At 38.3% G+C, this 19018-nt stretch overlaps 1 protein-coding gene across 3 annotated transcripts in view; it reads right to left on the bottom strand.

Moving 5' to 3' along the window:
- Positions 1-2718: 2718 nt before the first annotated feature.
- The window catches only part of Lim3 (Lim3 homeobox protein), a 95089-nt gene continuing 78789 nt past the window's right edge, over positions 2719-19018 (bottom strand). For all 3 annotated transcript variants that reach the window (XM_076522265.1, XM_033475439.2, XM_033475442.2), the window contains 5 exons: positions 18376-18575; positions 17579-17771; positions 13290-13453; positions 9935-10153; positions 2719-5746 (listed from right to left, as the gene is read on the bottom strand). In XM_076522265.1, coding sequence (XP_076378380.1) covers positions 5565-5746; positions 9935-10153; positions 13290-13453; positions 17579-17771; positions 18376-18575 — 958 coding nt within the window. In that variant the 3' untranslated portion in view covers positions 2719-5564. The remainder of the gene's footprint in view (positions 5747-9934; positions 10154-13289; positions 13454-17578; positions 17772-18375; positions 18576-19018) is intronic.

Below are 19018 nucleotides of genomic sequence, written 5' to 3'. Positions count from 1 at the left end.
ATGAGTTATTTAATTTTTGAAAAAATGCCCGCCCACGGGTTTCGAAATATTATCACGACATAGCGGTAAACACCCTCTTGTATACGTACAATGCAGGATTGCCGAAAGACGTTAATTAACCAAAGACACAAAATTTCGGGAAAATCTGCAGATCGATATCGTACGAGAAAAACAACTAACAGTTAGTCAAATTTTAAAAAGCAATGTATGTAATTATATTTCGTATTGTACTTATTTGTTTTGTTATATGACATTGACTCTGCAAATTTTTTTGAACTTAGTCTTAGTTTATTTTAGTATGCTATAATTTTGCCACAATTAATATTTTTAGGTGACCGCTTGTACTGCTCTGCACTGTGCAAATTAGGACAATAATAGCGCCTCTTCTGGAAAAACATTGAAGTTTAATTCGGGGTCCGTACAGCGCCAATGAGTGTAGTGGCAAATCGCTCAAACCGATAGCCAAATTATCGACGGTCGATTTTGACTAGCAGTTTGAGCGTTTTATCACTACTCCAATTGGCGCTGTACGGACCCCCAACGGAGCTTTAATTCATCTCCACAAGAGGCGCCACTGTCGCCTGCATGCGCGCCATGATGTGAACCATGTGCACAATGCAGGATCGTCGAGAAACAATATTTAAAAACTTCAAATTAGAGCATAAAAACATAAATCAAGTATATAGAACTGTTCACGAGAATCTACTGCATCGATATCGTATGGAAAAACAGATGACAACATCACAAAATAGATTGAATTAATATAATAGTTAATCAAACTTCAAAAAACAATTATTCATATTTTTCAGTATTGCCATCTGTTCTTTTTATATGGTATCGATACAGTGAAGTCTCTAGAAGAATCCTGTGCCTTTGGTTTAGTTTTTTATACTGCAATTTTACGACAATTAAAGTTTTTCGACGACCTTGTATTGTACATATAGAAGAAATTTAGTTAAAAAAAAAATCACGATTGTACATTTTTATATACGAGAAATATACGAGAACATATACTTGAGAGAATAAAGAAGAGTCATGTGTAAAATGCAACCATTGTATCGAATAAACAAAATTGTTAACTCAAAGTTGAATAAAACCAACTCCTTAAAAACTCTCTTCTGATTGATATTTGGATCATATTATTACAAAAATATTCAATGTCCATATACAGGGTGTCCCAGGTTTTAATGTTCAAACTTTATCAGTATATTCTATGGCACAAAGTAAGAAAAAAATGTTATGTAAACATAGGTCATATAGAACTTTATTAAGAAGTTATAACAAAAATTCAGAATAGGATTAATAATGCGTTCAATGAAATGAAAGAGAATAGAAACGAAAATCGCACGGTCATAAATTCGATCTTCGATCGATGTCAATCATGTATTGTCAACAACGGTAGACATTTCGAAATGTATTAATAAACACACGGCATGTGCTGATTGTATATTCAAGCCAATGCTCACAGTAACAGCAAGTCGATTACTATTCCTATTCTGAATTTTTGTTATAATTTATTAATAAAGCTCTATATGACCTATGTTTACATAATATTTTTTTCTTACTTTGTGCCATAGGATACACTGACAAAGTTTGAACATTAAAACCTGGGACACCCTGTATATTTGTAGCGATATATGCGAGAATTTATCCTTTTTAACACTTACCTCGTACACCGAGGGTCATGGGTGACCCAACCATTGTATTTCTATTTCATTTTGAAGCAAAACATTAATTTTCCATATTTTTATTCGATGTACTAGCTAAGAATAAAATATCCACGAAGCGTTCGTGTAGAAGTAAATTCGCACATTTCTCTGCACTTTTTATTATCCGGATTCTAATCACGAGTTATGATTCATGAACCCCGTGTACCTGTTATTTCTGTGAAAATCATTATACTATTATAGTTAACCTTTTAGGCACGACGCGCCACTATAGTGGCTTCCGTGAATGTCATCTTTCAGAACGACACGCCATTATAGTGGCTATCGCGGATGTCATCTCTCTGGACGACGCGCCACTATAGTGGCTTGCTCTAGTAGCTCACTCGCTCATCGTTTGAACCAAATAATCGTCTTCATATGCATTGTTTCACACTTCTTTTGTCTTCACATCGATTTACAACAGTCCACAGGGTGTCCCAAAAATGTCTCGCAATCCGGAAATGGCGGGTTCCTCGGATCATTTGAAGCAGCTTCTTCCTTTACAAAAATTTTCTCCGAGGCACCGTTAACGAGTTATTAACGAAAAACAGTGACCAATAAGAATCGAGTACGGCTGACGCGAGGCGGCCCAGCCAGCCAGCGCACGAAGCCCAGTTCCGCTCATTGGCTCGATCGCCTCGCGCCAGCTGAGCTCGCCACTCATTGGTCGCTGTTTTTCGTTAATAACTCCTTAACGGTGCCTCGGAGAACATTTTTGTAAAGGAAAAAGTTGCTTCAAATGGCCTGAGGAACCCGCCACTTTCGGAGTGCGAGACATTTTTGGGACACCCTGTATATACAGACAGAATATACAGTATCAGACTCTGTACAGTACATATCAGACTCTGTACAGTACATATCAGACTCTGCCGTCCAGGGAAATAGGCTCGCGCAGAATTCAGCCGTACCTAAAAGGTTAAGGGTTGACGCTCGCGTGCCATCCTATCAGGCTGAAACTGTGCGGAACGGGTGGTGGACAAAAGAATATTCGATACAAATAACGTACGGTACGTTATATAGATTATGACAGAATTTTTATTATCACTCGATGACTAGATAATAATATAAAGATCCGTAGTAACTCGTGTCGATGAAGTTATGAACTGCGCCGGTCACACGGGAATCTTTTTCCTTTCTTACGTTTCTTTTCCGTTTACGAAACCCAGTGTGAGAAGCACCGTATCGGTCCTCGTAACTGTACAACATACAATTCTCCTACCTGACGAAAGTAATACCTATTCTCGTCTCTTACTTCGTTTCACAATTAATCGAATTCTCGCGGTTAAAACGAATTTAGGGACGACGCGACGTATAATATGTACAATTCTACAGCGATATCCGTTCTTTGACCTCGATCCTCGTTTGTGTCGCGTAACGCGCGCTATCGTCGGGTACTCTCGTTAGGTACTCTTCCGAATAATACGAGGCGATACAATTTTTGTCTTTAAAAATAGTTCGATAGCGTTAACAACTTTGTGATGTGTATAGGTGTTCAAATGGTTCCTGCCGTTAGGCTGTACACCGCTCGCAGCGGTCGCAGCGATCGCACAGGCGTCAAGCGGCGAGAATTAGTTGGGCGATCAGTATGTACAAACGTTCGAAGCGAGCCTCACATCGTTACAGGTGAATATACACAAAAAGTTTTAGCCGTCGGAGATCGCAATCGATCGATCGATCGATACCGCCGCTTTTGATTATCGGTTCAATATAAATCTAATCGTGTTTTCGCATGTTACTGTATCCCGCGCTTATTATATATTATATACATATACAAATTATACAGATTGCGCATACATTCGTCGAGACGAGGGTACAATTGACATCGTTATGACATTGATAATACAAACATTGTTAATCCTTTACAAGCAAGAACATAATCGGACAACCGTTTCCGTAAAACCGGAGGGAACTGAATCGTATACCATTTTGAAAATACACCAAAATGAAAAAAATTACGCTCTCGCAGTTATGTACAGAACCGGAAGAATATCGAGTTCACGTCGTGAAGCGCAATCGAACAATTCGTTCAAAGTTTCATCGATCGATCGACTTCTCCCAATCGACAAGGCTCAACTTTGTCAACTTTGTAAATCGGTAGAAGGAGACACACGCGAATCCCGACAAACGTGAAATTATCGGATCGGATCCGATATGTGTTTCTGCGAACAAAATCTCTGTCGGCGGCGATGTTGATTCCAGCGTGTTTTAATCGCGTTAGCAAAGTCGAGCTACGATCTAATTAAACCTCGAAACGAGAATTTTACTTTTTCGGAGGAAACAGCAACGGGCCGGAGCGACCCACCGATAAGAAACTACTCTACAATAAAACGCAACACTGTTCCGAGAACTGATACCCGATCGTCGTTCGACTACAATTAGAGATCGCATCTCGACTTTCGGCTCCCTGAAGCGTTCAAGACGAAAGATCGATGCGAAAGAATTCCATTTCCGAATCGTCTGCGTCGGAAAGTCGACGAAACTAAACGAATGCCGCGATCGAATTCGATATTGACCTTTCTGTACACCGCGTTGCAAAAGGAACTTGTCGACGAAAAAACCGCGAAAGAACGATTCCATCGAATCGTCCGACGGGTTGGTTTGGGATAATGATTGGTGGTTCAGGGTCCTGAAAATTTTCTGTCGAGTTTTCTTGTTTGCGGACGGCGTCGCTCGTGCGAAGATCACTGTACGCCGATCCTCCCTCCTTTCCCTCCTCCCTCGGATCCACCTCGATCACTTCTCCTCTTTATTTAGAGTACGTTTAGAATCTAATCTGGTACTATTTACAATAAACGACACCCGAAACTTGTAACGTCGCGTAAGCGCGCGGTATGCCACAGACACGTGACCTGATCACATCCGACGTCGACGACGGTGACGATCCCCATCCGAAGCATAGTCGCAGTTCCACGCGACCGGTTCGACGGAATTCACTGAGAAACTCAAAGGTTGCCCCTCGACGGGAACACACTGTCTTTTCGAAACATGTATCTCGATGGTGCGAAATCGATCGAGGCCAAAGGGTATGTATATCTTCGAAAAGCAGACGATCGTTCGCCGGTCATCCAACGCGTCGGAGACCCGATCCGGCTGCGACGAGTCTCCGGCTGGCGGCACGTCTATAAACTACCTTCTAGATTTTCTTTAATCGATGATTAAACTTCATTAGTATCGGGAAACGAGGAACTTGTACATAAATATATTTAGATTAATCGCACTATCGAATTCGTAGCGCACGCGCGACAGAGACGCGAAGCTACGTGTCCATCGAACGAACATCGCGAAGCACGATCACCTTGTCGATCCTTGTTTGTCGCTTCGCGAGAGAAACGAGGAACTTACTCTCTAATCTCCCCGCGTCGTTTACACGACGATCGGAATATTTACAATTTCCGCCCTCGCCGGATCAAGAAAGTTCCAGTTTCTTTTTCATTTTCTGTTATCATCGATATCGAAGGAATGTTTTGTTCGTTGTCAGCGATGGATCCGTAGCCTAACGTCAGACGACAGCGACAAAGTGGCATCATTCCGATGACGGGAAACCGGCCGGGACGGTGCAAAAGTACGATGGAAATGTGTAAAATCCACTCCCTGGCTCGAGTCGGTCCTCGATCGACGGGCCTCGATCGATTCCTCGCTCGGAGGGGTCCGCTTCAGGTTCAACTAGAACACCGAGGATCCTCCCGAGGCTCAAGGATTTAGCGTCGTAGATCCGACGAAGGAGGACGCGGCTTGTCTGATGGAGGACTCCCGGTAATCTTTCAACGGAGTCCTGCCTCGTCGAAGGGGATGTCAGGTGAACGCTTTGTGCCGATCCGTTCTTCCGAACGGTATTTGGCGACGCGCACGTCTGCCGGGTTATGTGGCGTAGTGGGAATGGTGGTGAGCGTGCGGGGGTGGTGGTTCGCCGAGCCATGAATCGGGCGAAGGTGGAAAGTCTGGGTAACCACCTCCGCCGCCGCCCCCGCCGCCCCCTCCGCCCCCGCTTGATTCGTTGCTCAAATCGGACGCCGGTCCTGGTACCATGCTGCCTGCACCACCTGGAAGATATATCGTCGAATAGAATGGTCCTTTGTCGTTCGAAAAGGTATCCTACGGAAGATTGGCTGCGGAGGGATGCAAGCGATATCTCATTCAAACGATATGGTTTCGCTGCATATTGCGCCGAGATTAGTCGCGGCGGGCTCTATTCGAACATTTTTCTTGCTATTCCAGGCAAAAGAGGAGATGCGTAACACGTGTTTGCTCCGATCAGACTCGGGCATATTTGATGAGACAATAACCCGTTATTTTATGTTAGTAGCTACAGTGAATTCTCTCTGATCGACGCTCAATTTTTACGCAGAAGTGGACATTTTGGGTAGAGGAGATACGATTATTCGTGCCTCGTGGCTCGCTTTTATAGTCACCGATTATCAAAAACTATTGGATTATTTTCTCTCTTTTGAATACTCAGAAGTTTTTCCTTCTAGCATATAAGTTACAAAAACGAATCGACGCCGAGAGTCTCGCCAGAGTACCATTAGATAAACAATGATTTCATATGTATATAGAACAGAGTGCTCTTTGTCTTTAGGTGACGTTTTTGGTTTCGTCTTTGTGAATAGTCTTCAGTCTCCTGGAGCAATCAGGAGAGTAAAGACGGTCCTTCCTCGTACATCAAATTAATAAACTAAAAGGGATAAGTTTAATTCACTGCGTTTTACTTTTATTTATCTACCCATTTCCAATAAAAACTATCAAAACCAGCCGTAATGCTCGAATAATTATTAGAATAAATAATAATAAATTAGAATAAATATAATAATAAATAATTATTTAATAATAATAATAATAAATAATTAGAATAAATAATAAAGAATCTTCTCTTCTCAAATTGTCCACTTTTGCGTAAAAACTGACCGTTAATTAGAGAGCATTTACTGTATTTTCATGCTTGCGATCCATCCTGAAATAACGTTATTTGAAAGATTATTATTATTATAGCAAATAACGAGTTATTTTGTTCAATACTTTTGGGTCTGGTTTACACACATTCGTGTTTTAAACAAATCGTCGTGAACATTTCATGGAATAATATTTTCTTGTTGATTATATATTATTTCATGGATATCGTCTCTTTGCGAAGAGGGCAACGCCTTAAACAAATTGTTACGGAGATTTCACGAAATACAAATTTTTTGTCCATTATTATCGAAGCAAGGTATTATTTGATATCGCTTTATCTCAAATGGGTCGATATTATTTTTATATTCGAATATAACGGTCCGAAATAAATAATATTAAATAGTTCCTGATTGAAGTAATATTCGAGCACATTGACGAATTGAGCCGTTTATTTTGAAAGTGGCACAAGTCACTTTACCGTAATGAAAAGTGGTGATTTTTTAATGTTTATACGAAATTATTTATACTGAGAAAAATATCAGTATCCTGAGATAACAAATACAAGTAAATCTTCTCGAAAGTTAGCATCCATATTTTTAAACGTCTTAAAACCCAAACCCTTGAATATATCGACTTAAAAACAAAGTGACTTATGCCACTTTTAAAATAAACGGTTCAATTGATGGTATACGAACTGTTATCATAACCTTGACATAACCTTGACATAACCTTGAATATATCGACTTAAAAACAAAGTGACTTATGCCACTTTTAAAATAAACGGTTCAATTGATGGTATACGAACTGTTATCGTTTTGTAAAAAGAAGTCAACACGAAAGGATTCTACTTCAAATTCGAACGTTTTATTTATTCTTTCTCGAATTATATGTATACAGGGTGGGTGAAAAATCGCGGTACAACCGGCCAGGGGATGATTCTACATGAAAAAATAAGTTGAAAGAAGGATAACATATTTTCATTTAAGGCTCCGTTTACGAGAAAAAATAAGTTGAAAAAATAATACAGTAAAGTCTCCCTAATTGACGCTCACATTGCCCACAAAACTGAACAATTTAGGAAGAAGAAATACGGTTATTCGAGCCTTGCAGTTCGTTTTTATAGTTACGAATTGTCAACAACTATAAAAACGAACTGTAAGGCTGGAATAATCGTATCTTCCCTTCCCAAATTATCCATTTTTCGGCACAATCTGAACATCAGTTAGGGAGACATTACTGTACTACCGAATAGTAATCAAGTGGCACGTCTGGTCATCGCACACCAATTCTACTTCTCGTCATACAAAGCTGACGGATCTTTAAACTTATTTTTCTCGAAATCGCAGTCTTAAATGAAAAAATATTACTCTTTTTTTCGACTTATTTCTCCGTATAGAATCATTCCCTGACCGGTTGTACCGCGATTTTTCATCCACCCTGTATTTGTTGTCAAGGAAATCTACACGTGTAACGTTTGTGAACATTTATCTTTGATTAACCATGTTTACTTTTACCTAGAATAATTTTATTCGCGATAACATTACCTATAATAATAGTTACAACTATAATAGTAATACTTATAATAATATAGTTACTTATAACTTAGGATAATTTTATTTAGAATAATTATAATTATGGTAGTTTTCTTTTCTTTAGGAGTTTCATTTGATTGAAACTATTAGCTTGGCAAGAAAGTAATTTCGGTTTGCATGAATAGATAGCGTTATGTTTGCATTGTCATTCTTTCGTTAAAGTTATAATTTTCTTGTCTCCAGCTTTTGAAGTTGACACGTTTAGGTTACTATAGGAATAAATTCCGTGTAGTTTTGTTTACAACTGATAGTTTGCTGGCAATTTTAACATGGAGTGCAGAGATGAACATTTTCGACACATTTTACTTTTTTATTTTTATAAAGGCAAGAAAGCGGCCGAGACTCACAAAGAGACATGTGAAGTTTATGGCGTCGATTGCTTAACAGAACGCACGTGTCAGAATCGATTCTGAAGATTTCTGAACCAATTTCTGTTCTGAAAAAATTTCATTCTGAAGATTTTTCATAGAGGTGACCAACGTTCTGATCGATCTTCTGAAGTTGATGATGACAAAGTCAAAGCCATAATTGAATCGAATCGTCATATGACTGTACGAGAGATTGCAAAAAGGTTAAATGCATCGCACACAACAATTGAATATCACACGAGATGTCTTGGACTTGTTAAAAAGCTCGATGTTCGGATTCCGCATGAATTGAAAGAAATTCACTTAACACAACTAATCAGTATTTGCGATACGCATTTTAAACGTAATGCAATCGACAGGTTTTTTAAACGAACTATTACTAGTGATGAAAAATTGATCGTTCACAATAACATTAATCGAAAAAGGTCATGGTCGAAGCGTGATGAACCAGCACAAACCGTATCGAAAGCTGCATTGCATCAGAAAAAGATCATGCTGACAATTTGGTGGAACTATAAAGGTTTTCTATTCGGTTAAACGTGTATTTTGAGCTGCTTTCAAACAACCAAACGATCAACTCAGATGTTTACTGCCAACAACTTATGAAATTCGAGGAAGCAATCAAACTGAAAAGGCCAGAATTGGCAAATCGCAAAGGAATCGTGTCCTTCATCTTTAGCAACACGTACAAAAATATTGGAGCTTGGTTGGCAAGTGATGTCGCATTCTCCATATGGCCCCGAGCTTGCACCATCGGATTATCATTTATTTCGAAGTTTACAAAACATTTTAAATGGTCAAAATTTCAATAATAACGATAGCCTTAAATCTCACTTGATTGAGCTTTTTACTGACAAGGACCAGAAGTTTTGTGAGCGCGGAATCATGAAGTTACCAGAAAGATGGCAAAAGATCATCGAACAGAATGGAAAATATTTGACTGATTGAAGTTCATTTCTTGTATAAAAAAAATTGAGTTTTATTTCACATTGAAATACCGAAATTACTTAGTTTTGTGAGCGCGGAATCATAAAGTTACCAGAAAGATGGCAAAAGATCATCGAACAGAATGGAAAATATTTGACTGATCGAAGTTCATTTCTTGTATAAAAAAAATTGAGTTTTATTTCACATTGAAATACCAAAATTACTTAGTTTTGTGAGCGCGGAATCATAAAGTTACCAGAAAGGTGGCAGAAGGTCATCGAACAGAATGGAAAATATTTGACTGATCAAAGTTCATTTCTTGTATAAAAAAAAGTTGAGTTTTACTTCACATCGAAATACCGAAATTACTTTCCTGCCAACCCAATATGTATAGCAACAACTCATCGAAATGTTTCAGTTTAATTAGCATTAGTAATTGAAAATATTCACTTACTGAGGGTGGTGTAAACGGAGAAGCCAGCATCCGGCGGATATGGAAACTGAGGTGGTAAGGACGGTGATCTGGACGTTGTTGAGATATAAGGAGGTGTCGTTGCACCTATATATCCGCGTGGAGGACCGCCACCTGCTCCAATCCCACCTCCACCTGGACTCGCGCCTTCGCCATCCAATCCCATGTTCACCACTGTTCCGTAACTGTCGTTACTCAAATCTAAATGAAAATGTTCATCCGGTTAATTCACCATCATCTTCAAACTTTCACGGAAGACATCCATTATGTTGCTAATAGGCTGCAGATACTAATGGAATTTTCTATTTTTGTTCAGAAAGTGTAATTGTCTAGAATTTCATTTTTCACGGGATTAAACTTTGCGCGTTCACTCGTTGTTCTAAAAATTTGCTACGAATATGTTTAAACATCCACAGCCGAATTATGCAAATCCTCAAATCGTTGACGAGTAACTTTGAATACTTTCATTTTAATTCGATGTATTTTATTAAACTATGATACCATAAATCAGGGGTGTCAAACTCAAAAGCTAACTTCGGCCAAATAAACAATGCTTAACTTTAGGTGGGCCGCAAAAAAAAGATCAATGTTCATAGAAACAAATATTTTTATTTTGACTAGTACATTGTAATAAACATATATAAAGTTAAATTATTGTTTACGTCCTGATACTTGACATCTCTTCTCTGATACTATCTTTCCTATTTCGGGAGAAATTTTATTGGCCGAGACTATTTCTATCTTATTTTTGGTTTACGTCGGATATATTGACTGGGCCGCAAAAATGTTCATCTCGGGCCGCGAGTTTGACACCCCTGCCATAAATGTGTGTGTGTGAAACACGTTTTATCAAATCAAAGTATCGATCTAAAATAGAACAAAATCGGGGTAGCAATATCTTTTGTAACAATCAGTACTTTCGGATAAAAATTGTCATTTTAATTAATAACAGAATACTTTGATATTTCGAGATACAGTAATTTCTCCCTAATTCGTGATCAGATTGCGCACGAAAATGGACGATTTTGGAAAAGGAGATACGATTATTCGAGCCTTGCGTTTCATTTTTATAGTTGTTGACAGTCGGTAATTATAAAAACGAGCCGCAAGCCTCGAATAATCGTATCTCCTTTTCCCAAATTGTCCATTCTTGTGCACAATTTGAGCGTAAATTAAGGAGAATTTACTGTGTACCGTACGCGATAATGCTTTTAATTTATTTGAGAAACCTGTCGGATTGTTGTAGAATTAAAATTTCTTTTTACGAAGAACGAATTCCGTTGAATCGGTAATCAGTGATCCGACAGATCAAATCAGAAACAAATTGAACAGAAGAGTTTTAATTTTGCGTCACGTGCATCCGTTGATGGACAGATGCGTCCTCGATAATGAAATGCTTTAAAATTTCAAGAACCGTGGAAGTTTGCATGGTCTTACGGCGCGTATGGTTAACGATAGGCATAAATTCGTGGATGGCCCGCAATCTTCCTGAAATCTCGGACATAGTGAACTGGCAGTTAGCCTCCACGAACTCTTGAATAATTGACGAGATCGTCTTCCCCTCTGCTAAACGCTCGAGTACACGAAAGCTTAGATGTAACCAGCATTAAACTGCCACCAAAAGAGGAGGGAAAGCACTACATTGAACTATACTATATCCTTCTCTTTTATCTTGCCTCGAAATTAGTGCTATTTTTACCAAGCCAGTCGAAAAACTCCTTTCAAAATTTCAATTCAATGCTATTTTTACCAAACGAGTCGGAGAACACCTTTCACAATTTGAATTCGATACTATTTTGACCAAAAGGAGCCGAGGAGATCTTTCAAAATTTCAATTAAACACTACTTCTGCCAAATACCTTCCAAAACAATGATATAAGTTTAATTATTTTTTCTCGTTCGATACTCGTTCGATTTCCTCCTATAATGATTATAAAATTTATTTGCTCAAAACAGGTATATACAAAAGATCGATAAAAAATAGTGTTAAAATTTTGATAACGTCTTCCGATTATCTTTTATCTAAAAAGTGCGTTATCCATTTGCCATTAATCAATCTGAACTGTCACACTCCGTGGACTTACGGTGCGTTTAAAATTGTCTTGAAAATATGCTTCTGCTTAGTTATATTTATTATTAGTTATATTTATTGATAGAATAACAGAGTTCCTTTATTATTACCAAAAACTCTTTCGGTTCCCTGGAAAAACGTATTTCTTTATAACAAAATGCCTGCCATGTGAAAATATTCGAGGATCCTTTACCACGGTTTTCACATTTTCTCGTTTCACGAATCGAAGGGAATGCTTGCGCATACAGAGGGGAGACCGCGTACATTTCGCGATATTGGAAGTACAAATAACGCGTTATTGGTCGCTTTTCAGCGCTACATCTGACAACGCAGAACGATTTTTTGAATACGGAACCATTATGGACACTGGCCGGATATAGGTATACTAGTTCCGCAGATCGTAGATTTATATGCGCAGACGAGCAAATTGAATTAATCTCAGTGGAATAACCAGGTACATATTGTATATATGTGTACATACATGTACATGAAAATCAGAGCGAATCGGATCGACCAACCGAATAAATCAATTATTCTAAGTTATTAGTTAAGTTTGCTCGGCGAGCATGATCATTCCATAAAACTCATTGAAATATTTGTCCTCTGGCTTTGCATTGCGAACTTGTATACGAAAAGTGCGTTCTTCGCGTTCAAACGAACGAAACAAAATTCCGAATATTAATTGAATATTAACTGATAAACTATTTTGAATACAGTGACTCGATTGAATAATATAGAACAGCGCGGACGACGCGATTCCTTGCTGCAAAAATAAGTTGTAGCGCGAGTTTTCGTTGTGCAAACTTTGATTTTCCGGATACGCGAATTTGTAAATCAGTCGAGTTCGCGTCAATATCGATACACCAGTCGTTACTCTATCGTTTCGTATCGCCCGTTCGCTGTTCGTCGTGTCGGGCGATAGTTAATGCCGGATGTGCAACAACCTTGATAATAAATAAGATCCAGCGTTTTATCTTGCGTAGCAGTAATCACAGTTGTGAATGCACCTGATTAAATATAGTGCTTTATTTTACTAAAACGTTAACCTATGATATTATGCTAAACTATCTTTTCGAGGATTTCATTGCTTATTTTCCGTGTGGCATTTATTGAGGTATTACTGTTTTTTTTTTGTTTCACTTATTTGCACACCTTCTGCCGTCAATTAACCATTCTTTCTTTTTAAAAGCAGAACACAGCTCTTAAATAAGTTGTATCACATCATGGTTCAGGTGAAAAGATTGAATAAAGTGAACAGTGACGTACCGTGATGGCCAAAAGTGGAATCAAGGTCGACTTTCAGTTCGTCTTTATCGAGCAGCTTATCATGCCTTGGTGAATGTCCACCAGCTCCTGCTCCTTTCACACGGAAGAAATGGGAGAATCTCGTGTTGCGCGCGTCTTTGTTCAGTCTCTTTTCCTTTGCTCTCCTGTAAAAGAGGCACAATCAATTAGTGACATGTTTAATCACATCGTTTCTACAAATATGAAATGAAATACATTGTTTCTACTAATTTCGAAATTTCGAACGTGGTTATACATATACGTCGATGTGAATCGTTAGGTAAAATAAAAATCCTATGCCAATCCTATCCCAAACTGTCTATTTTTGTGCACAATCTGAGCGCGAATTAGGGAGAAATTACTGTAGTTTGATCACGAACAGACGCGCCAGCCGATATTAAATTATTTTATATAAAAATAATATCTATTTAATAATAATATCTATTTTACAAAATTAATTTTTTGGTCTATGAAATACGGTCAGGAAGAATAAATACATATTTTGAAAATCTTAACTGAAGCAAATTGTATTAGGTCTACCGGAAAGTTCTGTCCGATAGTGTCACTTCAAGTTTCAATCCATACGCACATGTTGATTTGAGACATATATGACTATCTCTCATTATCATTGCATTTACACACATGTAATCTCCTAAATAAACTGAAACAAAGATGTCTCATGTCATTATTAAGTGAGACGCGATCGTGAAAACATGGCTACCGATGATAATGCCAGACCACATGCTGCTTTGGCGACTCGTCAGAAAATCGCAGAGCTAGGCTGGGAAATTCTGTCGCATCCACCATACTCCCCGGACCTAGCACCCTCCGATTATCACTTGTTTCTCTCTTTGCAAAACTTTTTACAGGAAAAAAATTCAAAACTGAAGCTGATGTCAACCAAGCACTAGTTGAGTTCTTCGCCTCTAAAAATAAATCATTTTTTAAAAACGGCATTTACAAGTTGCCATCACGCTGGCAAGAAGTCATAAGTAACGATGGAAAGTATATTCTACGATAAATATTATTAAATGTATGAAAATTGTGTTATATTTCAATTCAAAAACGGACAGAACTTTCCAGTAGACCTAATAATAAAATATTCTTCGATTCTATAAACTTTCTAGTGTTTCAAGGCACTTATGCAAATGCATGAAATCTGCAGTTTAATCAGTGCACACAAGGTCAAAAATTCCACCGAATTTCGATGGAAACTGGAATGCAAAATATGTTTGATTTTATCGAAACAATCAAATTGATAGATTCGTGGTAAATGTGTCCTTCAGAGTTTTTGAGAATTTTAATAAGCAACGTTATACTGCCGATGAGAATACAGTAAACGATTATGCAGACGATTCAAGAAAGAAAGAAACTGTAAAAGACATACTTGACATACTTGTGCAGAGAAAGAGAACATACAGACTTGAATCTTTGTGCTGAAGCACAATTTTATTGCCTTTGAAAAATCAATTTTCGCAGAAATACGGTTGGACACTATTGCAAACATTTTTCCTTTTACATGTACGATCCTTTGTACACTCGATGATTTGCAAGAATCTCTCCGATGAAATAAACTTTTTATCTTCACATATATATTTCTAAGTGGTTCTCGTCGTGTTGCGAATTGTCAGAAAATGCCGCTTAAGTGTTTTGACACAAAAAAAAATTTGCAGCACGTGTGTATTTTTATCGTCTTCGTACATGTTTTATCGATGCCTATCGATGACAGAAATAAACGTCAATGATAACGTCATCAACGATTTTCAAAATCTACTGTCACATAGACGAACCACGAGATTACCAGTAGACACGCACTTGTTACTGATTATGTGTAGATATACGCGCGATATTGATACAACGATTTTTTCAACGACGTTTGCTACAATGATGCGATTACCAATGCTACTTTGTCGAGAGAAGTACGAAGAACACGGTTTTTGAAAAATGCCGGAAGCCTTAGATCAATAAGATAAACGATAAAACTTGTTCAAAGCCGCGGGTATCATGATATATCTTACTATTATTGCTGCACAAAAAGGTCAACGTTCAAAAGGATCTTTTCAATTTTTTCTCTATTACAAACGATTCTTCGAATGATCTATTAATTATCGTCTACATTTTTCATACCATTATGTCGATACTATTTATAGTTTAATACCATGTTCATGTAATTTTAAATATCGATTCTACAAATTCCTTGCAGTAGAAAATAAGCTGTCCAATACATTTTCCACGGTTTCAAGCACAATTTTTATGTAATACGAATTGGAATTCCTTATTTTTGTTAATAATATGTAGGAAACAGAAGAAATCCTTTTGTAAAATACCTTAAAATACCGTGAAATACTTCCAACAATTTCAATCGAACATTGAACTCGAAAACTTGACCTTCGAGAGAGAATATTTAAAAATCGCTTGTTATCATTTTATCGTGAAGTACTGGAACTTCAGATTTTTTTTTAGATCCAACGTTGCAAAATCGCGACTACGTGAAATGTGCACAGTTTTACTGATTATACAAATTAATACTTTGCCCTTAACGAGCCTAACTCCTAATGATTCTGATTTCTTGTCACCAGTACTTAAACATTTAAGTAAACTATAAATTGTCTTTTCTCTTCTTAGAAATTATTGCAATCGAGAAACTCTTCTAATCATTGTAACTATTGGGTTGTCCGGAAAGTTCGTGCCGATTTTACATAGCCAAGCTTCACAATATGATCGTGGATGGTTGATTTTGATTTATTTAGCATTCCTGCTAATTGACGTAATGTTGAGCGTGGGTTATTCTCGATTTCTGTCCTAATCATATCTTCGTCTATGGTGGACGGTCTACCTGGGTGTTCTTGATCTTCAAGGTCGAAATTTCCAGCTTTAAACCGAGCAAACCACTTCCGCACAGTTCTTTCGGCTACAGCATTCTCGCTATAAACAGCGCATACCTTATTTGCCGCTTGTGTGGCATTTTTGCCCTTTCGGAAAAAGAAAAGCATTAAATGCCTATAATGCACTTTATTTGCCACCATATTCTAAGGCGTACAAAATTGATAAAAATTAACGAATCGTAAACAAACTTTTTTCCAAATATGGCTGAAGTTATCTCTTTTAGAATATGTACACATGTCATTTGTTTTCAATAATTGTGATATATTCAGTCAGGTCTCTCACGCTACCTACCGAAAATCGGCACGAACTTTCCGGACAACCCAATATGGAGAAAATGGAACGGCAAAAATTGTTTTGCTTCAAAGGTCAAGCTTTACGCAAAGTAAATATCGCTGTTCTATAAATAGGCTGTTCCATAAAAATGTTCAAATTATATATAGAAGGATACCAGATAAGAAATCATGTTCATTTGAGATTCGGTGATGAGACAGACAGTTGCTGCGAACGGCTTCGCAAACCTATGTTGAGCCTACTTTTCTATGGTATCCTTGGTATGTTGCACCCTCATATCTCAATTCTGCGGACGATGTTCGCTGAACCGCATTTTGTCAGAATTTGAATGCTGCTTAAAAGTTAGCACGCGAAAGCCTTCGATGCAGAAACGTTCTTAGCTACTATACAATAATCGTTTTCACACGCGCGGTTTCCTGTTTTAACGATTTATGTGGACATTGTGATTCGAAATCGCAGCAAAAACGTAAAGATAATTGAAAACTTTTATTTAAGCTACGAAAAGACCACGAAAGACTCAATCGTGAAAAGAAGGTAAACTTCTGAATCAACCTGCTTAAATCTACTTTAACAGCGAACATCAAGCAATTGCAATTTTCCCTTCGCTTTTACATTTTCTTGAGTTATCGGTTGCGCCATCTCTTGGAAAAATGACTGCAGACGATTTTATTTATTGCTCTGGCGTTCGCCGATTTATTTACATTTCATTTTGGTTCTAATACAGGGTGTTCCATAATTGTGTTAACACTCGGAAAGGGGTGATTCGCGAAGTCATTTGAAGTAACTTTTTCCTTAGTGAAAATGCCAACGAGCGATCGAATCCGAGTTCCGCTGATTGGCTCGGCCGCGCTGGGCGAGCTCGCCTCTCATTGGTCAGTGCTTTTCGTTAATATCTCGTAAACAAAGCCGCGGATTGCATTTTCGCCAAGGAAAAAGTTACTTGAAATCACCTGAGAAATCACCACTTTTCGGGTGTTCACATAATTATGGAATCCCTTGTATATCACATATATAGTCACATACTGACAGTATGCACACGACGACGTCAAAACTATAGCATCGAATTGTCTTGATTTCGCGTTAACCGAACGTACCTGTTTTGGAACCAAACTTGAACCACACGCATGTCAAGTCCTGTGTCCGCAGAGAGTTGTTCTCGTACGTGTCGCGCAGGCTTCGGGCTGGTGTTGTACGCTAACTTAAGAGTCTCCAATTGTTTCGCGGTGATGGTTGTCCTCGGCCTTTTGTTCGGTTGGTCGCCATCTATGCTGCCCCCATCAGCCAGTTCTGAAACACCAGAATGCAAACACGTTTCAAACCAGCACGCTTATCGAACCGTCAAATATTTTTGCACGACGCTTTTTCTCACGTAAACGCTCTCGAACCTTTCTTTTTTTAAGTTTATCATTCGCACAATTAAGCATTCAGGATACTTCACACAACGCTTGAGACGTACGAAAAGAATCAACGTTGGTCACGACTGCTCTGAACAAATTTCTAACAGAAATTCGAAATTGTCGAAAATTCTCGTTTAAAAATTCCGTCACATTTCTCTATTACCTTCGTGCTTTCGTCTAATCTATATCCGCACAGAGTCACGCATTTTTGTTGTTGACAGATTTCGTTTTAGAACAAATGCACGTATGCGACATCGTCGTATATATTATAATAAAATTACAACACAGGGTATGCACGATCGCGCAGATGAGCGAAAACGTAATCATCGTCGTGATAAAACCGTCTAGAGAACGATAGGTTATCATTGTCCCCCCGATTAAGAAGCGAAAGATTGTTTTTCCCCGCGTGATTTGCCCGCATATGTAAATGCATAAATATGTGTAATCTACTGTCGAAGCGTAATCTGATGTTATTATTGAATGATCCAGTTTACCTTTCGCTTTTGCTTCATAATCAGGCTTGCATACGAGCTTCCTGTCCTCCATAAGGTAATATTGATCGCCTGTGTCCAGTTGCCGGGAGCAAAGGGCACACGAGAAGCATGTCAGGTGGTAGACCGACTCCTGTGCCCTTCGTACAACTTGCGACGGTGCCAATCCTTGGCCGCAGCCCGCGCATTTCGTCCCGAAAAGCCTGCCACACCAACAACATACAACATTTTCACATTACGTTCGCGCATTAATAACAGCAGAGTGTCGCCGTGCTATGGTGACACTGTTCTGAGAAGTGGAAATCATTAAACACTGAACGGCCCGTGCGCGACATATGGTCGTATGATTTCCAGGGTGAAAAGTGGAAAACATTCTGCCACCTTCGTCGGCGCTGATAGATCAAAACGATCTTAGATTTATGCGTGACATTTTGTTTGTCTGGATTTGTCTTTATTTAACGCCGTTTTAACGGACTAGAATCGCGAGAGTAAAATGAGAGCACTAGAGAAACGTTCCATAATTTTTCTATGATACAACGATGAATTAATATTTTGATTACGTTGGTAACTTAAAAAATACAGTTCCAAGTAATTCATTGAATAGAACGAGATTTAGAATTAAGATTTATCTTAATTTTTCAATGTT

Source organism: Megalopta genalis, chromosome 5 (genome assembly GCF_051020955.1).
Source record: "Megalopta genalis isolate 19385.01 chromosome 5, iyMegGena1_principal, whole genome shotgun sequence".
Lineage (NCBI taxonomy): Eukaryota > Metazoa > Arthropoda > Insecta > Hymenoptera > Halictidae > Megalopta > Megalopta genalis.
Note: the sequence above shows the minus strand (reverse complement) of the source record. Positions and strands in the feature narration are given on the sequence as shown.